General features: G+C 36.2%; 1 protein-coding gene across 1 annotated transcript in view; it reads right to left on the reverse strand.

Annotated features, from left to right (window-relative positions):
* Positions 1 to 19308, reverse strand: part of IPO7 (importin 7) — a 59109-nt gene that overhangs the window by 24518 nt on the left and 15283 nt on the right. Inside the window, exons 2-8 of the mRNA XM_080815481.1 lie at positions 16772 to 16853; positions 12010 to 12163; positions 11062 to 11220; positions 6551 to 6707; positions 4590 to 4679; positions 491 to 585; positions 291 to 375 (exon numbers count right to left, since the gene is read on the reverse strand). Of these exons, the coding sequence (XP_080671607.1) occupies positions 291 to 375; positions 491 to 585; positions 4590 to 4679; positions 6551 to 6707; positions 11062 to 11220; positions 12010 to 12163; positions 16772 to 16853 (822 nt within the window). The remainder of the gene's footprint in view (positions 1 to 290; positions 376 to 490; positions 586 to 4589; positions 4680 to 6550; positions 6708 to 11061; positions 11221 to 12009; positions 12164 to 16771; positions 16854 to 19308) is intronic.

Genomic DNA, 19308 nt, shown 5'->3' on the forward strand with positions numbered 1-19308 from the left:
CTGTGTTAATATATATTAGGTTTGTAATTATTTTTAAATGAATTAATACTCTTAAATTTTAATTTCTAGTATGATAAGTAACATAGGTATAAATCACATAAATGGAAGCTTGCTGAGGCTCTCAAAAATTTAGGGAGTAAGGAAGACCTAAGACCAAAAAATGAGAACTGGTACAGGGTTCAAAATGTTAAAGACTGCTACATGCAATCTTTGGGTACCAATAAATCAGGAAAAAGGGCAGAAATTCACCTAATAATAATGTTTCAATTTAGAAAAATTCTTAGACTTACTTGCTGGACACCAACAGCAAACGCCTTCAGAAATACTTCGGCAAATTCATTATACTCCTTGGAAACATTGCCAGGGCTTCCATACCTAAAAGAACATTAAAATGCCCACTGTTTCTTTATAATGCCTTATATATTGACACTTATAAAACTAAGAGCTTGAAAAAATAAACTTAAGTCATCATACACTGAGAGACGCTTACCTTTCAAAAAGCCTTGCTAAGATATGTAAAGCCCACTTCTTACATTTCCACCATGGTAACTCTGGTCTGTCATCTTCTTCAACCTGAAGTGTTTCCTTCAAAGAGATTTATTTAATGACAGTAAGAGATGATACAATCTAAGAAGAAGAGCATGAGGTGAGAAGAGACTGACAAAAAACATTTATGTTGGCCTTTAGAAATAAAAGGCTAGATTTGGAAAAGTACTAACTCTTATTTAAATATAAGAGGCACTTTCATCTGCTTCACTACTTGGCTACGTAGCAAGCTCAAACACAAACATTTTAGTCAAAATCCAATTAACATAAAGCCAAGGCCATGAAAAGTAGTTTAATCAAAACCAGTATAGTTCAGGGCGCCTGGGTGGCTCAGTGGGTTAAGTCTCTGCCTTCAGCTCAGGTCATAGTCTCAGGGTCCTGGGATCCAGACCCATATCGGGCTCTCTGCTCAGCAGGGAGCCTGCTTCCCCATCTTTCTCTGTCTGCCTCTCTCCCTACTTGTGATTTCTCTCTGTCAAATAAATAAATAAATCTTTAAAAAAAAAAAAAAAGTATAGTTCAAATCAAAAGGGCATGAGAAACACCATCTCAAAAATCCAATTTCAGAAATATTGGTATAAACACAAAAGGATAAACAGATGAAGACATTAATTTAAAAACAATAGTGAAAAACTACCACGGTAAACATTCGCAAGTAAGGGGATGCTTAATCATGGAACACCTATAAAATACTACCTTACAACCACTAACCGAATGGATTGGATCCTGGGGCACCTGGGTGGCTGAGTCATTACAAGTCTGCCTTCTGCCCAAGTCATGATCCCAGAGTCCTGGGATTGAGCCCCTCCTCAGGCTCCCTGCTCTGCTGGAAGCCTGCTTCTCACTCTCCCACTCCCCTTGCTTGTGTTCCCTCTCTTGCTGTGTCTCTGTCAAATAAATATATAAAATCTTAAAAAAAAAAAAAAAAAAAAAAGGACTGGATCCTTACATATTGACCTACAACATCCCGACATATTTTTAATTTACAATGGAAAGTAAGACTTGGAGCAACCAAGTCTTAGTTTAACAAACTAAAACTAAAAGTGAGAGCAATGATACAGCCACTTTGAAAATCACTTTAGAAGTTACTGATAAAGTTAAATATATACCTATCCTATGACCCGATTCTACTCTTTGGTAATTTGGTCAAGAAAAATGAAAACATGTGATTACAAAAAGATTTGTGTAAGGACATCCATAGCAGCTCTATTAGTACTACTAAAATCCTGAAACCACGTAGCTGTCCATCAACTTGTGAATGGATACATAAATTGTAGTATATCCACACAATAAAATATTACTTGGTAATAAAAAGGAACAAACTACTATAACACAACATAAATATGTAAGAAACAGACTAACACAACATGACATATCTCATAAATATATCATGCAAAAGAAGGTAAATACCAAAAATTAGCTTTATTTTAAGTTCTAAAACAGGCAAAATTAATCTATGGTGCTAGAAATGAGAATGGTGATGATAGGAATGACTAAAACTAGCCACCAGCAAATATTCTAGGTGATGATTACATGGATATATGCAACTGATAACTCATTGGACTGCTTATTTATAATATGTGTGTTTATAAATTATACCCCAAAAGTACAGAGTGGTTATAAATGAAAACTTAACATTTTATTTTGTACCTATTAAATGTGTCCAGAAAAATATACAACAAACTAGTTTCCTACAGAGAGGAAGAAATGTTCTTTCCCTTCTTCTACACTGTTGTTTTGTTTTTTTAAAGTAGGCTCCACACCCACTGCAGAGCCAAACACACTGGGCTGGAATTCACAACCCCGTGAGATCAAGAACTAAGCCAAATGAGATCAAGAGTCAGACACTCAACCAACTGAGTCACCCAGGCGCCCTTACATTGTTTTTCCTTTTAAATAGGAATTTAAGCAATAAATAAAACAAGGGGGTATCACTAATGACACTAATAAAATTGTTTTGGATAAATTATATAACCCTTCAATGTCTCCATTCAAAATAAATTCAGAGGGGATAGGGAGAAAAATTAATTCAGAGAGATTTTTTTGAGGATTAAATAAGTAAGGAATATTAAAGCACTTAAAGCGTATTTTGTATTCAGGACTTATAAATTCCCTTACCTCTCTAGAAAACTAGATTATAAAGAAAAATTGCATTTACTTTAAAAATTGTGACTAAATTGGGCTCCTCAGTGGCTGAGCTGGTTGGGTGTCTTCCTGGGATTGAGTCCTGCTTCAGGGTCCTTGCTCAGATAGAGGTCTGCTTCTCCCTCTGCCTCTCACCCCCAACTTGCGCGCGCTCTCTCTCTTCCTCTCTCTCTCGCAAAAATAAATCTTTTTTAAAAAACGTGACTAAATGAAACAATTCCTACATACTAAATTCTGTATGTACAATTCTCTATGTACTAAAACCCACTGAATTGTACACTTTGAAAAGGTTAAATTTATGGAATATGTGTTATCTCTCTATAAAACTTAAAAAAAAAAACAAGTAATATAACTAACTACGAGTCTTCTCGTTCATGAGTAGCTGACAAATTATTAGGCTAAACTCCAGATGCAAGCACTTTTTAAAAAATACATAATTAATATATAAAATTGTATTAGTTTAAGGTATATAACACAACGATGTGATATATATATACACTGTGAAATGATTACCACAGTAAATTTAAGAAGGAGGTCAAAACTTTTAGTTGTATGATAAATAAGTCCTGGAGATGTAATGTTCAGCATAGGGACTATATAGTTAACAGTACTGTACTATATACTTGAAGGATGCTAAGAGAGTAGATCTTAAAAATTCTCATCATGGGCTACCTGGGTGGCTCAGTTTGTTAAGAATCTGCCTTCAGCTCAGGTCATGATCCCAGGGTCCTGAGACTGAGCCCCAGGTCAGGCTCTCTGCTCACCAGGCAACCTGCTTCGTACTCTCCGTGCCATTCCCCCTGCTTATGCGTCCTCTCTAATAAATAAATAAAATCTAAAAAAAAAAAAAATTCTCATCATAGGGCACCTAGGTGACTCAGTTGATTAAGCTTCCGACTCTTGGTTTCAGCTCAGGTCATGATCTCAGGATCCTGGGATTGAGCACTGTGTGGACCTCCACGCTCAGGGGGCAGTCTGAGGATACTCTCTTCCTCTGCCCCTCCCCCTGCTCGCCCATGTTCGCTTTCCCTTTCTCTAAATTAATCTTTAAAAACATTTCTCATAAGAAAAGGATTTTGTGGGGCGCCTGGGTGGCTCAGTGGGTTAAAGCCTCTGCCTTCAGCTCAGGTCATGGTCCCAGGGTCCTGGGATCGAGCCCTGCATCGGGCTCTGCTCAGCAGGGAGTCTGCTTCCTCTTCTCTCTCTGCCTGCCTCTTCACCTACTTGTGGTCTCTGTCAAAAAAATAAATAAAATCTTAAAAAAAAAGAAAGAAAGAAAAGGATTCTGTAGCTGTGTGGGGTGATATATATTATGAACTCTTAATTAAATCCTGAGAAGATAAGATGGGGTGCCTGACTGGCTCAGTTGCATGTGACTTCTGACCTCACGGTTTGAGTTTGAGCCCCATGTTAGGTATAGAGATTACTTAAATAAAACTTAAAAAAAAATTTTTTTTAATGAAGGGGCTCCTGGGTGGCTCTTAGTTGAATGTCTACCTTTCACTTAGGTCATGATCTCAGGCCCTGCATTGGGCTCCTTGCTCACTGCGGAGTCTGCTTCTCAGCCCCCACTTCCCCACCCCCAATCATGTGCTCTCTCTCACGTTAAAAAAAAAACTTTATATATAAATACATAAATAAATAAAATTAAAAACTGAGAAGAAACAGAAGCATTAGGATATAAATACCTAAGATATAAGTACCTAAACAACAGTATATGAAATGACACTGCACAATTTTTAATTAGTATTGCACATATGTAAACAAATAAAATGGTCTCTTTATCTAGAATTTGCATCAAGAATTATATAAACTCATAAAAATGTTACAGAAAGTATCAGTTAAAATTCCCAAGATAATTAGATATTTCAGTAATATAAGAACACATAGAGACTTACATTTGGTACATCTCTGTTCACAACAGTCTTTAAAATTTCTATCCATTCTGTCAGGTTCTGTTGGTTTATCAGCTCCAATGGTAGTGTATACTAAATGAAAATCAAGAATCAATACTTTAAAATCATTACAAAAGAAAATCCCACTTCCTTTAACTCTTCACAAAACCTACACAAAGTATTTCATTCAATCCACATTTCCCATTTTTAGTACACAAGCAAATTTCTTATCTGGCTGATTTGATCAGTTATCCACAACCGAGAATTGTGGCACTGACAGTGACCATCCTTGTCTTAGTCCCAAATTACTGGGAATACATCTTATTTTTACCCTAAGAGTGATATTGTGGATTTCTAACGAATGTCTTTTATCAAGTGAAGAAAATTTGTATTCCAGGACACTCAGCTTGTTTTTTGTTTCTTTAAAGTGGGAATGGTTATTAAATGTTATCAAATGCTTTATCTGGCAATCTTAGAGATGGTTACAGGTCTTCTACGAGTTAATCATAGGGGCGCCTGGGTGGCTCAGGAGGTTGAGCCTCTGCCTTTGACTCAGGTCATGATCTCAGGGTCCTGGGACTGGGCCATGCATTGGGCTCTCTGCTCGGAGGGGAGCCTGCTTCCCCCACTTTCTCTGCCTGCCTCTCTGCCCACTTGTGATCTCTCTCTGTGTCAAGTAAATAAATAAAATCTACCAAAAGAAAAAAAAAAAAGAGTTAATCATAGAAACTGATCTCTTAACCACTGATCCACTCTTGCATTCCTTGGATAAATCTTCTCAACAGGCTCATAAAATCAATACCCTATTTGGGACTTTAGAATATCTATTTTCACAAGTGGGAAAGGGCTATACTGAATATCAGGGTATGCTAGCATCAAAAAATTAGTTGGGAAGATAAGTATCTTGCCCTATTTCCTAGAACAATTTAAAAAAATAACTTATTCTTAATCTAAAAGTTATAATCTTACCAATTAAAAAGCAAACAAAAACAGTATATTATATACCCAAATCACTTGTAAAAATTCTATAAGAAGCAACCAATGGAATGGCATTAAAGTGTCCTCTGATTAAGACTGGGAGATAATAGACTATCTTTACTAATCTAGCAAAGACACGCAAAATCCAACCAAACAATATGGTGAGTCAGTTACAATCTTAGTGGAAGTCACAGGTCTATTTAAATGAGATTTTGAAGTTAAAGTAAGTGTATAAATGAAACCAAAGGTTCTAGTAGATGAGATGAATCCTTCTATGGCTATATGGCACAAAAAGAACTAAAATTTTAATCTTGATCTAAACCGGTTTCATTTAAGTAATTATATCCCACTGAAAAAATACACACAATCATTTCCTCAGTGGATATCTTTTATCCCAGGAAGATTTAGAATATGTAAAAATGATGAAGCCCATCACTGTGTGCCAGCCAAGCCACAGTACTAGTATTTTTGTTAAACTTAGGAATAGGTTTTGTTTTGTTTGTTTGTTTAGGAATAGGTTTTGTAATCACTGGGACAATCTATGTATATTTGGCACATCAGGTTAATGCTAGTTATAAACTGTAATTTCAGTAATTGATTTTCAGACTTGTGAGCTTTACACAGTGGCAGTATCGTAGCCAATGAGGTTTATCCGAGGCGCGATTATTGCTAATTGATTTTCAGGCTTGTGAATTCTTAAGGTGAAAGGCATAAAAATTTTTTACTAAAATTTTGTAAATAGTGTCAGATGATTTAAGAGAACTTAAGACTGACCAGTTATAATTAAAGATTTATTGGACTTGTTTATGTATTTAGGAAAGTGTGCTTCGTTAGACTTTTAATGCACACATAATTTTGGCAATTTATATATGACTAGCAAATCATCCATTTAATCTAGATTTTCAAATGAAATTATTATTAAGACATGGAAATTCTTTGTTATCTTTTAATGTAGCAAATGAAAGACTTTTATATATAAAAATTACCTGAACAAGAGCATAGAAGATCTTGAAAATCTGCTTCTGGATGAGGACAGATTGATCAGACTGATCAGAAAGAAGCTGGATAAAACGGTCCTTTAGAACTGGCAGGAAATGCTGCATTGCTGCTACCAGTGGACTCCGTTCCTCTGGTTTCTTGTACCTTTGGGTAGGAATACAAACTAATTCTGTAAGAATTTACATCACAATTTCATTTATATGAATGAGATACAAAATTAAACTGCTTGTTTGTCCATACAAATCTAAGCAAATACTTCCTAAGCAACTTTAGATTCCTAGAAAGAAAAGGAAAAACCAACAATGGAACTATATCACAAGCAAAAGCAACCTAAGAAAAACCTCAAATAATAAAGTATCTAAAATTTTCTGAGCATTCATTATGAAGTCAATAATCCTCAAGGCTCCGGGGCGCCTGGGTGGCTCAGTGGGTTAAAGCCTCTGCCTTCAGCTCAGGTCACGATCCCAGGGTCCTGGGATTGAGCCCCGCATCGGGCTCTCTGTTCAGCAGGTAGCCTGCTTCCTCCTCTCTCTCTGCCTGCCTCTCTGCCTACTCTCTCTCTGTCAAATAAATAAAATCTTAAAAAAAAAAAAAAATCCTCAAGGCTCCATTTAGTATCCTCACTTCAATAGTTTGAGGAAACTGAAGCACAGAGCAGTATCTTTCTCAACATACTCCTCTAGGTATGAACTTCAGCAGTCAAGATCCAAGGTCTGCCCTCTTAACCACTTCACTACAGTCTCTAATTGTGAATACTTATACAACTGAGGAGCTACAATGACTTGGCTTTTAAATATTAGCAAGTAACTGATATAAAATTGATTATCTATTACCCTCCGTATGGTTATTTACATACCAAAAGCATTAAGGCAGAAGTGGCATCTAGAAAGCAGAAAATAAGCACTTTATATACAGGAAGTTCTTTTGTAACCTATTTGGTAACAAAACCTGACTTCAACAGGTTATTTATGGTCTTCATTTATCCCATCCGGAGTGGATATTCATGTATTTTATAGCAGATATGATAATATGCATCTGACTACTGGGTGTTGGTTCAATTTCAACAGGAGTGTTTAACATGTATTATTATGTGAACCTTCTTATCTTTCTAAAATCCAAAAACTTCTGAATTCTGAATCACATTTGCTCCAAGGATGTGGGTAAAGAACTGCTCCTCTAAGTGAGAAATTTCCATGTACAGATTTCTTAGCATTTTAACAGTATTATTTAAAAAGGTCTGTTGATTTATTTTTAATTAAACTGTACTTCAATTTAAAAAACACTGTGTCAACTATGCTTCAATGAAAAAAAAAAAACCTTAAACAAGTAAATTAACAGATTAGAACTATAGGGGGACACCTGGATGGTTCAGTTGGTTAAGATCTGCCCTTGGGTCAGGTCATGATCTCCAAGTCCTGGGAGAGGCCAGAGCCCAGCTTCTTACTCAGCAGGGAGTCTGCTTCTCTCTCTCTCTCCCCATTCCCATCACTGATTCTCTCTCTAATAAATAAATAAAATCTTAAAGAAAAAGAACTATAGGAATGACACCCCACCTTCTATTATTAAGGAGTGGATAGGCAGAATAGCTTTACAAAATACAGACTAGTGGTTAAGTCATTTTTCTAAAAAACTGAATTTATCTTTTTAGATTAAACTGCTTTTTAATTGGTTTTTCCTACCAGATTCCAGTTTTATCTATTGGTAGCCTTCTTGAAGAACAAAATATATTTAAGAATTGAGTATGTGAGCACATTTTTAAAAGGTAAAGGTAAGGGTCACCTGGATGGCTCAGATGGTTAGGCACCTGACTCTTGATTTCAGCTTGGGTCGTGATCTCAAGAGTTCTAAGATCAGGCCCCACGACAGGCTCTGCACTCAGCAGGCGTCCACTGAAGATTCTCTCATTCTCCCTCTGCCCTTACCCCCACTCACACACGCTATCTCTCCAAAATAAATAAATAAAATCTTTAAAAAAAAAAAAAGGTAAAGGTAAAAAGGCTAGATTATTTTCCCCTACTAGATGGAAACAGAACCGAAATAAATTGCCAAGAATAAAACACACCACAGGGGCGCCTGGATGGCTCAGTGGATTAAAGCCTCTGCCTTCAGCTCAGGTCATGATCTCAGGGTCCTGGGATCGAGCCCCATATCGGGCTCCCTGCTCGGCAGGAGCCTGCTTCCCCACACCCCCGCCTGCCTCTCTGCCTACTTGTGATCTCTGTCAAATAAATAAGTAAAAATCTAAAACAAAACAAAACAAAACAAAAAACCCCACCACAACAAATGCTCTAATAATGATTGAGACTATTGAACAATTAACTGACAGATTATTTAAAATATTGTTTTAACATGCTGAGAAATTACACCTAGCATATATTTTAAAACATCTGTACAGTTCTTTCAGTCAGTAAAAACAATTAACAATTTATGAAAGGAAGCCATTTGCAGTCTCCAATCTGATTACACAAACTACAGTGATTATAGACAGTATTTCCTTTTAACTACAAAGGCAGAACTGTATTATGAGCTTCTCTCCATTTACCCAACACAGATGATCACCCACATTAAAAGGGTTTGAGTATCCAGTCCATAGTACACATTCTTCTTTCCTACCTCCCTCTCTACATTCAGGAGAGGACTTGAAATTAGGTGGTACTAGCTGCTAATCTACGCTAATTGGTATATGAAAGTAATTATGGTAAGAAACAAATTACTAACCCCTAAGACCTGAAAGTTCCTGAAAGCACGAAAATGTAACACTAATAAAAGCGGACTACCACAAGGCTACAATGTGTCAATCTGGTGAGCCATGCTCACAGGAAATCCTAAGTACTAGCCCATCACTTTACCATTAAAAAAAAACAAACAAAAAAAAATCTTCAATGGTACATTAGTATCTAAAAGATTACATCCAAATTCTCCATCACAGCATTCAAAACTGTCTTTAACATGGTCCCAATTTACCAGCTCCAAATTTATCCCCCGCCTCTAAACAGAAATAATCCATACCATTGGTGGTCTCCTCACTACCCACTAAAGATAACATCTCATTTCCACCTCTGTACCTTTCTTTGTTCATACTACTCCGTAGGGTGTGACATGCCTTCCTCTTCAAATGCTCCTACTGTGCTCTTTCAACTGACAAGCATTTCCTGAGGATCTATGCTCCTGAAGACCACCACAACTTCCAATTTCTCCATGAATTTTCTTAGAACTGCTTCAGTCCACACAGATCCCTTGTGAACACCTTGTGCTCCACAATTGAACGTTGGATGAAAATGAACTGGAATTCCAATATTGTAGCAGCCTCCTACGTCTCCCATTTTAAAAAATCTGTCACACTCTCTCCTGCTAAGATTATAGGACAGGAGAGACTTAACCTCCTCAATGACAATAACAGCTTATTATTGTTATTCTCTCTCATTTTAGTCACTCACTTACCAGAACTACAACAACTGGCACTCTGATAGAAGTTGGAGCAACAGCTGGAACATTCCTTAGCAGGAAGATGGGTAGCTGGTGGGAACACAAGAAAACACCAGTACCAATGCTGTAAATGGTATACTTCTCTCCTGCTCAGAAGAAAAGCAGCAGTTCATCAGCTACTTTAGTTGGGACCCAAAAAGGGTATCGGAGGCTAACTACAGGCCCCAGAATTAGCGGGCTCACAATGGCATCTGTGCAGCTGTCAGGACTGGAAATAAGGACACCATCATGGTGTAAGTGTTCCTCATGCCTTCCTCAAAATTTTCTGTTATCAAAACTTCCAAGTGCCTACAAATTTCATTACTTCCACTACACGACTGAGATAATCCCTTCAATGTATAGCGTACCACTATTAATGCTATACCTCAGCTTCCAAGGTTAGATCTTTTTTCTCATCCCTAAACCTAGATCTAAAATGATCCCTTGGCCTAAAATCTTTCTTACTGATACTAATTACTTATATGAACTATAATTTGCTCAAATATGCAAACACTGAAACAGGTGACTGAATCCCTCAAAACACAATGATTAAAATTGATCATGTGAAATTACAACATATCCTTCTTAAAGAATTACAGTAGGTTCTTGAAACTTATCAAGATCCCAAATTAAGATAAAAAATTCACAGAAAGCCAGAAGTTAAATAAGGAGCTCTAATGCTCAAAGTACTCTGATACCCTTCACATTTTAAAAAAGCTTATGTTTAGGCCTTTTATCAGCACAAACTGAGGAGCCCATATTGATTGAGGAATTAGAGATAACCCAGTTTTTGAATAGGGAAACAGATAATATGAAAAAAAGGGCACAACAAGTTTCTCAGCCGAATCAACAGAAGTGACTGAAGAATTAAAATAAGAGTGCTACTTTAAAAAGAAAATACTGCATTAAAATCAACATATAATTCACTAATTTTTATATACCAAATGTAATTTTAAATGTTCAAACAAAATACGTTAAAATTTCCAAATTTTTCCTACTTCTCAAATCTCTGTAGGAATTGAGAGACACTTACTCATAATTTTTCACAAGCTGATAAAGGCAAAGAAGAATTCCTAGCCAACAAGCACTGTTATCAGACTGAAGATAAAAGCCAATTTTGTCCACAATGGCAGTCCAGCGGCTTGGATAATCATGTTTGATGATATGGTGAATGCATGTAGTAAGTTGTACCCTGAAAGTAAAAAATAAACAATAAGGAGAAAGAAATAGTACCTAGATAAAATTCTGCTCACACAAAGAAAATGGCTGGTTAGGTAAAAATAAATAAGTCACTGAGAAAAAACTACCCATTCCTACTGATTTAAAAGAAACCCAACAAATGTTACAAATGTAGATGATTTTATTTTTCCTTATTTTTCATCCCTATCATCAATGATGAGTTTCATTTAAAACACAGCTATTTTCATTAAAAAGTCTGCAAAATCGGGGTGTCTGGATGGCTCAGTCAGTTATGCATCTGACCCTCGATTTTGGGTCAGGTCTTAATCTCAGGGTTGTGAGATTGAGCCTTGCATCAGGCTCATGTTCAGTGCAGAGTCTGCTTGTCCCTCTCCTCCCCTCTGCCCCTCTGCTCTCTATCTAAAATAAATAAATACAATTCTTAAAAAAAAATTCTACAAAATCATATAAAAATAAGAACTTTTAGTGATCAAGACCACATAATATAAAGGTCAGCATTCTACAGTTTTCTTTAACCCCTCTCACCTGATCACACTGTTTCATAAATTTCACATGAAGAAGTTTAGAAGTTCTTGGTTTAAAAATAAAAGAAGTTGTTCTTGGTTTTTATAAACATAAAAACTACAGTAAGAAAATAAAAAAGGAATTTGCCTGTTATTAAGTTTACTGCTGTAAAAACGACAGGTTTTTATGTTCTGAAAGGACCCACTGTGCTGTTCCCTCCCAAACTCCACAAATTATGTACCTGAAACAATGGGTAAGTTTTAAAATATACATATACCTGATGAGCTCAGGAGAGTGGATAATAGCTTCTACAATATTTTCTCGAATACAATGTCGATCTTCTTCTGGAATAGTATAAGGGGATATATCCCCTGGTGCTGTTTCCCGATCAGGCCAATACTGTGTTATCATATTTTTCAAATAGATAACACCTAAAATGTAGATCAATTTGACAAAAGAGTGTTTACTGTGAAAGTACTGTGAATATCCCTTTTAAGTGTCCACACCTCCATTTAAAATACTGCATATTTTATTATTTTCAAAGTTGATAATCAAAACAGTTTAATTCTTAGCTACAGTAATCACCCCTGAAGTTATTATTAAACATATAGCCTAAGAAACTCTACAAATAAACACACTATACAAACAAACTATTAAGACTTTTTACATCACATTTATACTTTTTATCCTGCTTTCTGTAGAAAAGCTATTTGGATTGATTTAACCCTATTAATTTTCCAAATGAAGCCTCTAAAGACAAAACTACATATACATACTATACTGTCCCCACAATTAATATCACTGCTATAGACGGAGTATTTGTGGCCCTCTCAAATTCATACTGAAACCCAAACCCCCCAGTTTGATGGTATTAGTGGTGGGGTCTTTTGTGATTAATGCCTTTATAGGAGAAACACCAGAGAGGTTCCTCTCCTCTCAACATGTTGGGCTCTAAGAACCAGAAAGTGGGTCCTCATCAGACACCAAATCTGCTTGCTCCTTGATTTTGGACTTCTCAGCCTCCAGAACTTTGAGGAATATATCTATCATCCAGCCTATAATTTTCTGTTACAGGAGCCCAAACTGACTAAGACACACAAAGGCTGTTATTTTTATCACAGGAAAATTACAGCATAAAAATTTTTAGTCTATAAATTTAAGCATCTCATTAATATACCACAATTAACCACTTCAAATTCATATTATTTTATGGGAAAATGTGCTGTGTTCAAAAATTACAGATTACTTTTTCTGTTAGCTATCACACCACTATCTTGAATACTGCTGGTTAACACAAGATGAACTAGATTGCTAACAATGCTTTTTATCCAGTCCTCTACCCCCAAATGAGAAAAAGAATCCTCAACCACAAATGTATATGATGTATAGGAAATGGAAATTATTCAAAATTAATCAATTACTAAATTCTACAAAACACCAGCCCTTCTCTGATTAGTAATTAACTTTTACCTGGAGTATTACACCTATTTGAATAGCATAACTCATATATCTATGACTTTTTTTTTTTTTTTTTTTTTAAATTTTATTTATTTATTTATTTGACAGACAGATCACAAGTAGGCAGAGAGGCAGGCAGAGAGAGAAGGGAGGAAGCAGGCTCCCTGCTGAGCAGAGAGCCCGATACGGGGTTCGATCCCTGGAGGCTGGGATCATGACCTGAGCTGAAGACAGCAGCTTTAACCCACTGAGCCACCCAGGCGCCCCATATCTATGACTTTTATATTCTACTTGGCTCTACCTTGGGAATTAAAATACTACCCCCCCCCAAAATACTACTCCACCTTATAGTATCTCAAAAAAGATTGATTGCACATTAAAATACCCTTCAACAAAAGTTTTCAGACAAACTACCTCTACAGTAAAGAATACTCAGTATATGTAATATGTTTTAGGTTAGTATTATTTCCAGAATTTTGATTCTCTAACTCCAAAACAGAACAGATTAAAATTAAGACGTGACACAGTCCTACGTCTTCTGCATAGAGCCTCTGAGTATTTCTTTCTATCATAACACATAAAAGAATGGGTATATAGGAGCGCCTGGGTGGCTCAGTCGTTAAGCGTCTGCCTTCAGCTCAGGTCATAATCCCAGGGTCCTGGGATCAAGCCCCACATTCCAGCTCCCTGCTCAGCAGGAAGTCTGCATCTCCCTCTTCCTCTCCCCCTGCTTGTGTTCCCTCTCGTGCTGTGTCTCTGTCTGTCAAATAAATAAATAAAATCTGAAAAAAAAAAAAAAAAAGAATGGGTATATATATTTATTTGTATAATTATGATTCAGTATTTTAAGTTGTTTGGTCTCCAAAACGCATAAACAAGTGAGAACTGCACTGTAAGAATACCGTGATTCAAAGTCTATTCCATCCAGGATGCTTGGACTCTGCTACAAAGACCAAATGCATCTCTCAAGTCTAGCAGACGGCATCACCATATGCCATATCACCTCTACACTAAAGAGTATCATTCAATTATTAAAAGAATGTATTTGTAAAGTAATGATTAGATTTTAAAATTCTTGACTAATTCCACAGTTTGGCTGCTTCTGGTTTTGTACATACTAACTACACATCTTTCTAGTATAATTTAATTTTGCTAATGCACAAAATCAAGTCTCAAAATGTTAATTAAGGTCGTCCCTCCTCCTTTCAACATCTTAGCAAAAATCTGAGATTAAAAGGCAATTATTTTATTCATTTCAGAAGTAGAATTTAGTGACTTATCAGGTGTATATAACACTCAGTGCTCATTACATCAAGGGCCCTCCTTAATGCCCATCACCCAATTATCCCTTCCCTCCATGCACCTCCCTCCAACAACCCTAAGTTTATTCCTAGTGTTCAGTGTCTCTTATGGTTTGCCTCCCTCTCAATTTTCACCTTGTTTTTCCTTCCCTTCCTCAAATGTTCACCTGTCTTGTTTTTTAAATTCCACATGAGTGAAATCATATGGTATTTTTCTGAGGCAAAGACTCTTATCTACAAAATAACCAAACAAGAAAACGCCAACTTCATTAGCAGAAGAGAAATGACAGTTAAATGCATAAAAGCAACTTTTCAGATGTAGTGAAAAGAAGGGCCATATGTACCCCAATGTTCATGGCAGCAACGGCCACAATTGCTAAAACTGTGGGAAGAGCCAAGATGCCCTTCAACAGACGAATGGATAAAGAAGATATGGTCCATATATACAATGGAATATTACGCCTCCATCAGAAAGGATGAATACCCAAATTCTGTATCAATATGGATGGACTGGAGGAAATTACGCTGAGTGAAATAAGTCAAGCTGAGAGAGTCAATTATCATATGGTTTCACTTACTTGTAGAGCGTTAAGGAATAACATGGAGGACATTAGGAGAAGGAAAGGAAAAGTGAATTGGGGGACATCGCGGGGGAAACGAAGCATGAGACTGTGGCCTGAAAAACATACTGAGGGTTTTGGGGGGTGTGGGGGGACAGGTGAGCCTGGTGGTGGGTATTAAGGAGGGCACATACTGCATGGAGCACTGGGTGTGGCGCATAAACAATGAATCTTGGAACACTGAAAAAATTAAATTAAATTAAAAAAAATAAAGGCAACTTTTTTCTATTAATTAGAAATTTTTTAAAAAGACTTAACAGCTGACCAGGGCCTAATGAAATTACTAGTGAAATTTCATAGGCCCCCAAAAATGTTCCATTGTTGTGCTACTTATATAATACCAATATTTTAAAAAATAATAAACTTATATGCATTCATTTATTTACTGAGTATGTTTGGTATGTCAGGCAGTATTTTAGGTACTGTGAATACAACTGTTAATGAAACAAATCTAAGATTAAATGCTAACACTTGAAAAATGGTTCACTTCATATGGCACATTATGGTAAATTATTTAATCACTGAAATAAATTTTAAGACTAACACTATGTAAAGAAAAGGGATCAGCTTACTATACATTAAATGAAGCAAAAAAATTTTTTTAACAAAACTGATGGACAGAAAAAGAACAGCAAGAAATAGTACCATAACATAACTGGTTTTTCTAGAATGGTGAAATTATTATTAACTTTATATGTCCTATAACAAAATTAATACACCTGCAAATTAAGTAACAGGACACTGAAGATGTGAATTCCATTATTTTGCAGACCAACAGATAATATGAGAAGTAACCCACAACATTTTCACAGACCATTTGGTACTGAGAGAACTGCTCAATATCTTATTGAAACTGGAACTAAGAAATACAGTAGTCGCCCCCTTATGCACAGATTCACTTTCCGTGGTTTCGTTACCCGTGGTCACCCAGTCAAGAAGCATATGACCTTTTCTGACATATTATCAGAATATATTTTGACCATGTCAAAATGCCTACATCATTAATCTCACCTCATCTCATTACATAGGGATTTGATCTTTACACATTATCGCAAGAGTGAGTACAGTAAAATAAGATATTTTAAGAGAGAGACCACATTCACATACCTTTTATTATAGTATCCTGTTATAACTATTCTAATTTATTATTAATTATTGTGGCTAAACTCTTACTTGCCTAATTTACAAATTAAATTTTATCACAAGTATGTACATATAGGAAAATATGCAGTACATATAGCATCAGTTCTATACAGTTTCAGGCACCCACTGTGGACCTTAAAATGTATCAGTCATGGATGGGGCGGCCAATGTAGTACTTTTTAAATGGATGGAAACAGTAAATGCACAAGCTCTAAGGAGCAACTGCATAAACAAAGGGGTTTGTATCTTAGAATCATCCACCGGGCTACAAAGAATCTTTTAATAAACCCTATCAATTTCTCTTTTCAGCTTCTCTTTTAATTCAGCGGAATACCACATTCCTTTAACTCTGCCACCAATACCAAGGAACTAGCTGTTAATAGTAAACACATGAGGGCAACGGATTTTCAGGGAAGAAAATCACTGAAGGGCCATCCCAACATACCTCTGCTATTCAACTATGAACCTTTTAAATAACTGATTTACACAATCTCAAGAAAATAATTCAGTAACTTGCCTGCCTGTCTCACAGGTAAATCCAGTTGTTCCGACATAGTAATCTGAAGCAGTGTTGAAACAAAATTCAGAGACTTGTGTGCCTACAAACAAACAAAAAAATAGGTTTTAAATTTCTGCAAATAAATATTCCCAGTACTCTGTTCTACTGTTTGACTGGCACAAAAGGCTAACCATCCACAAGTTGGTCCAAGCCTTATTTCCCATCACTCACTGACAATGAACTAAAAAAAATTAATAACCTAACTCCTAAAATATTCTGGATGTTTGCATTTGCCTTCATTTCATACTGCTCCACTTCCCATTTATCCTAACTGGCACTCTTAACCTACCTACACTTAACTTACATGAACAGCTCAAGAACAATATCCTCTTTAATACCTACTTCCCCAATTCAGTAATAATTTCTCCATAGAGATGTTCTACTGAGTGACCAGAGAAACTAAATCAGTAGAAATTAATAGTCTGGGAAGTGGTTTCCAAGGTGCTAATAATGTTTTATTTTGGAATGTGCCTATTTTACCGAAGTGTGTTCAGTTTGTAAAAATTAATCAACAGTACCCTTACAATGACTATCCCATATGCATGTTACATTTAAATAGAAAATTAAAAATCAATAGCTCTGAACATACAATAAAAGTAGGATACAAATTATATGTTGATAATTTAATAAATACATTTATATGAAATTCCGATGTAGCATATACAGAAAATAAAGAAATACACCCAAAATGTTAATATAGTTATCTCTTGGGCGGTTGGATTATAAAGGGGCTATTCTTCACATATTTTCTATTTTCCAGTTTATACTACAGACCCTGGACACTTTCATTAACAGTATAAAAAAGTTATTTAATGATTCCTAAACTTGTCATATTTGCTTCTGTTTTTTTTAAAAAACTACCAAACACTCAAGTTATATCCCTTCTTGAATGTTTTCACAGTTGCATTCTCTCTCCCCCAATATATCTACCACCTATGTCATCTCTTCCTTTCTGCCCAAGTTTTAGTATTTTTCTGCACATGTTCACATAAACAATAGTAATTTTTATTTTAGTTTCTTCTTTACAGACTTTCCCCCACAAAAATATTCCATACATTCTTAGAAACAAAAATTTTCCTTTGGATATAAAAAATTTCTTCTACATTAGAAGCTGGAATTCAGTCACCCCCAAAATTGTTTATTTAAATGTTCCTGGTGCATGACCCCATGGCAGGAGCTGAGAATACAAAGCTGAAACAAAACAATAAGGTTCCATGACCTCATGGAAAAAAGAGTTTAATGTGAAAGACAGTGAAGATAATCAAACAAGTAATTACAGTAAAGTACAGTAGAAGAGGTAGACACAGTATGGGAGAATCAAAAGGAGAATCTTCTAACCTAGAAGTAACGGGTAAAGACCCAAATGGGAGTAGTTAAGTGGATGAATGATAGGTATTTGTCCTTTCTGGTACTCTAAACACCATTAACCACTATAACTTTCTTGAAACACCCTTCTAACTATGCAATTCACACACCACTGTTCCTTCTCAGATTGCTTTGCTGGTTTCTTATCCTATTTAAACTGTAACTGCTCAGTCATAGGCTATCTTTTACACTTCTCAGCTGATTTCATTCAACCACTGTCTTTAAATACTATGTCAGATATATTATTTCCAGTCCACTTCACTCTTAAGAGATTTCTTTAACATCCCTACCTTCACAGGCTTCTCAAATTTATTACGTTCAAAGCATATTCTCCCCTAAAAGCTATGTTACTACTTTCTTGTACCACTTCTTCCCACCTTTTTCATCACTAACCTCAGTTACTTACGTCTAATACCTAAATGATATCTTTAATACTTCCCTCTTTTTTATCCCAATTCAATATGTCAGGACCTGTCAACCTCATCCAAACGACTATCATCTTCCTTTATGTAAGTACTCCCCACCTCCACCATTCCCCTTTTAACAGCCAACCCCCTTAAAAAAAAAAAAAAAGCCTATATATTTTTTTTTAATTTTTAATTTTTTTTTTTTTTTTTTTTTTTTTTTTTTTTTTTTTTTTTTTTTTTTTGTCGTCAGGGGCTCCTGGGTGGCTCAGTTGTTAAGCGGCTGCCTTTGGCTCAGGTCATGATCCCAGGGACCTGGGATAGAGCCCTTCATCAGGCTCTCTGCTCAGCAGGGGCCTGCTTCTCCCTCTCCCACTCCCTCTGCTTGTGTTTCCTATCTCGCTCTGCCTCTCTGTGTCAAATAAATAAACCCTTTTTCAAAAAAAATTTATTTGTCAGAGAGAGAGAGAGAGAGCACAAAGCAGGGAGAGCAGCAGGCAGAGAGAGAAGCAGGCTCCCTGCTGAGCAAAGAGCCTGATGTGGGAATTGGCCTCAGGACCATGGGATCATGACCCAAGCTGAACGCAGATGGTTGACTAACTGAGCCACCTAGGCGTCCTAATGGCTTTCTACTCTACTTCCCAAAGGCTGTATAAGGGTCTGTATTATCTTGCCCCTACCTATTTCATCTCATTTAAAGAAACTTTCTCACCTCCCACTGTCCCA

The sequence above is a fragment of the Martes martes genome (genome assembly GCF_963455335.1).
Source record: "Martes martes genome assembly, chromosome: 10".
NCBI lineage: Eukaryota > Metazoa > Chordata > Mammalia > Carnivora > Mustelidae > Martes > Martes martes.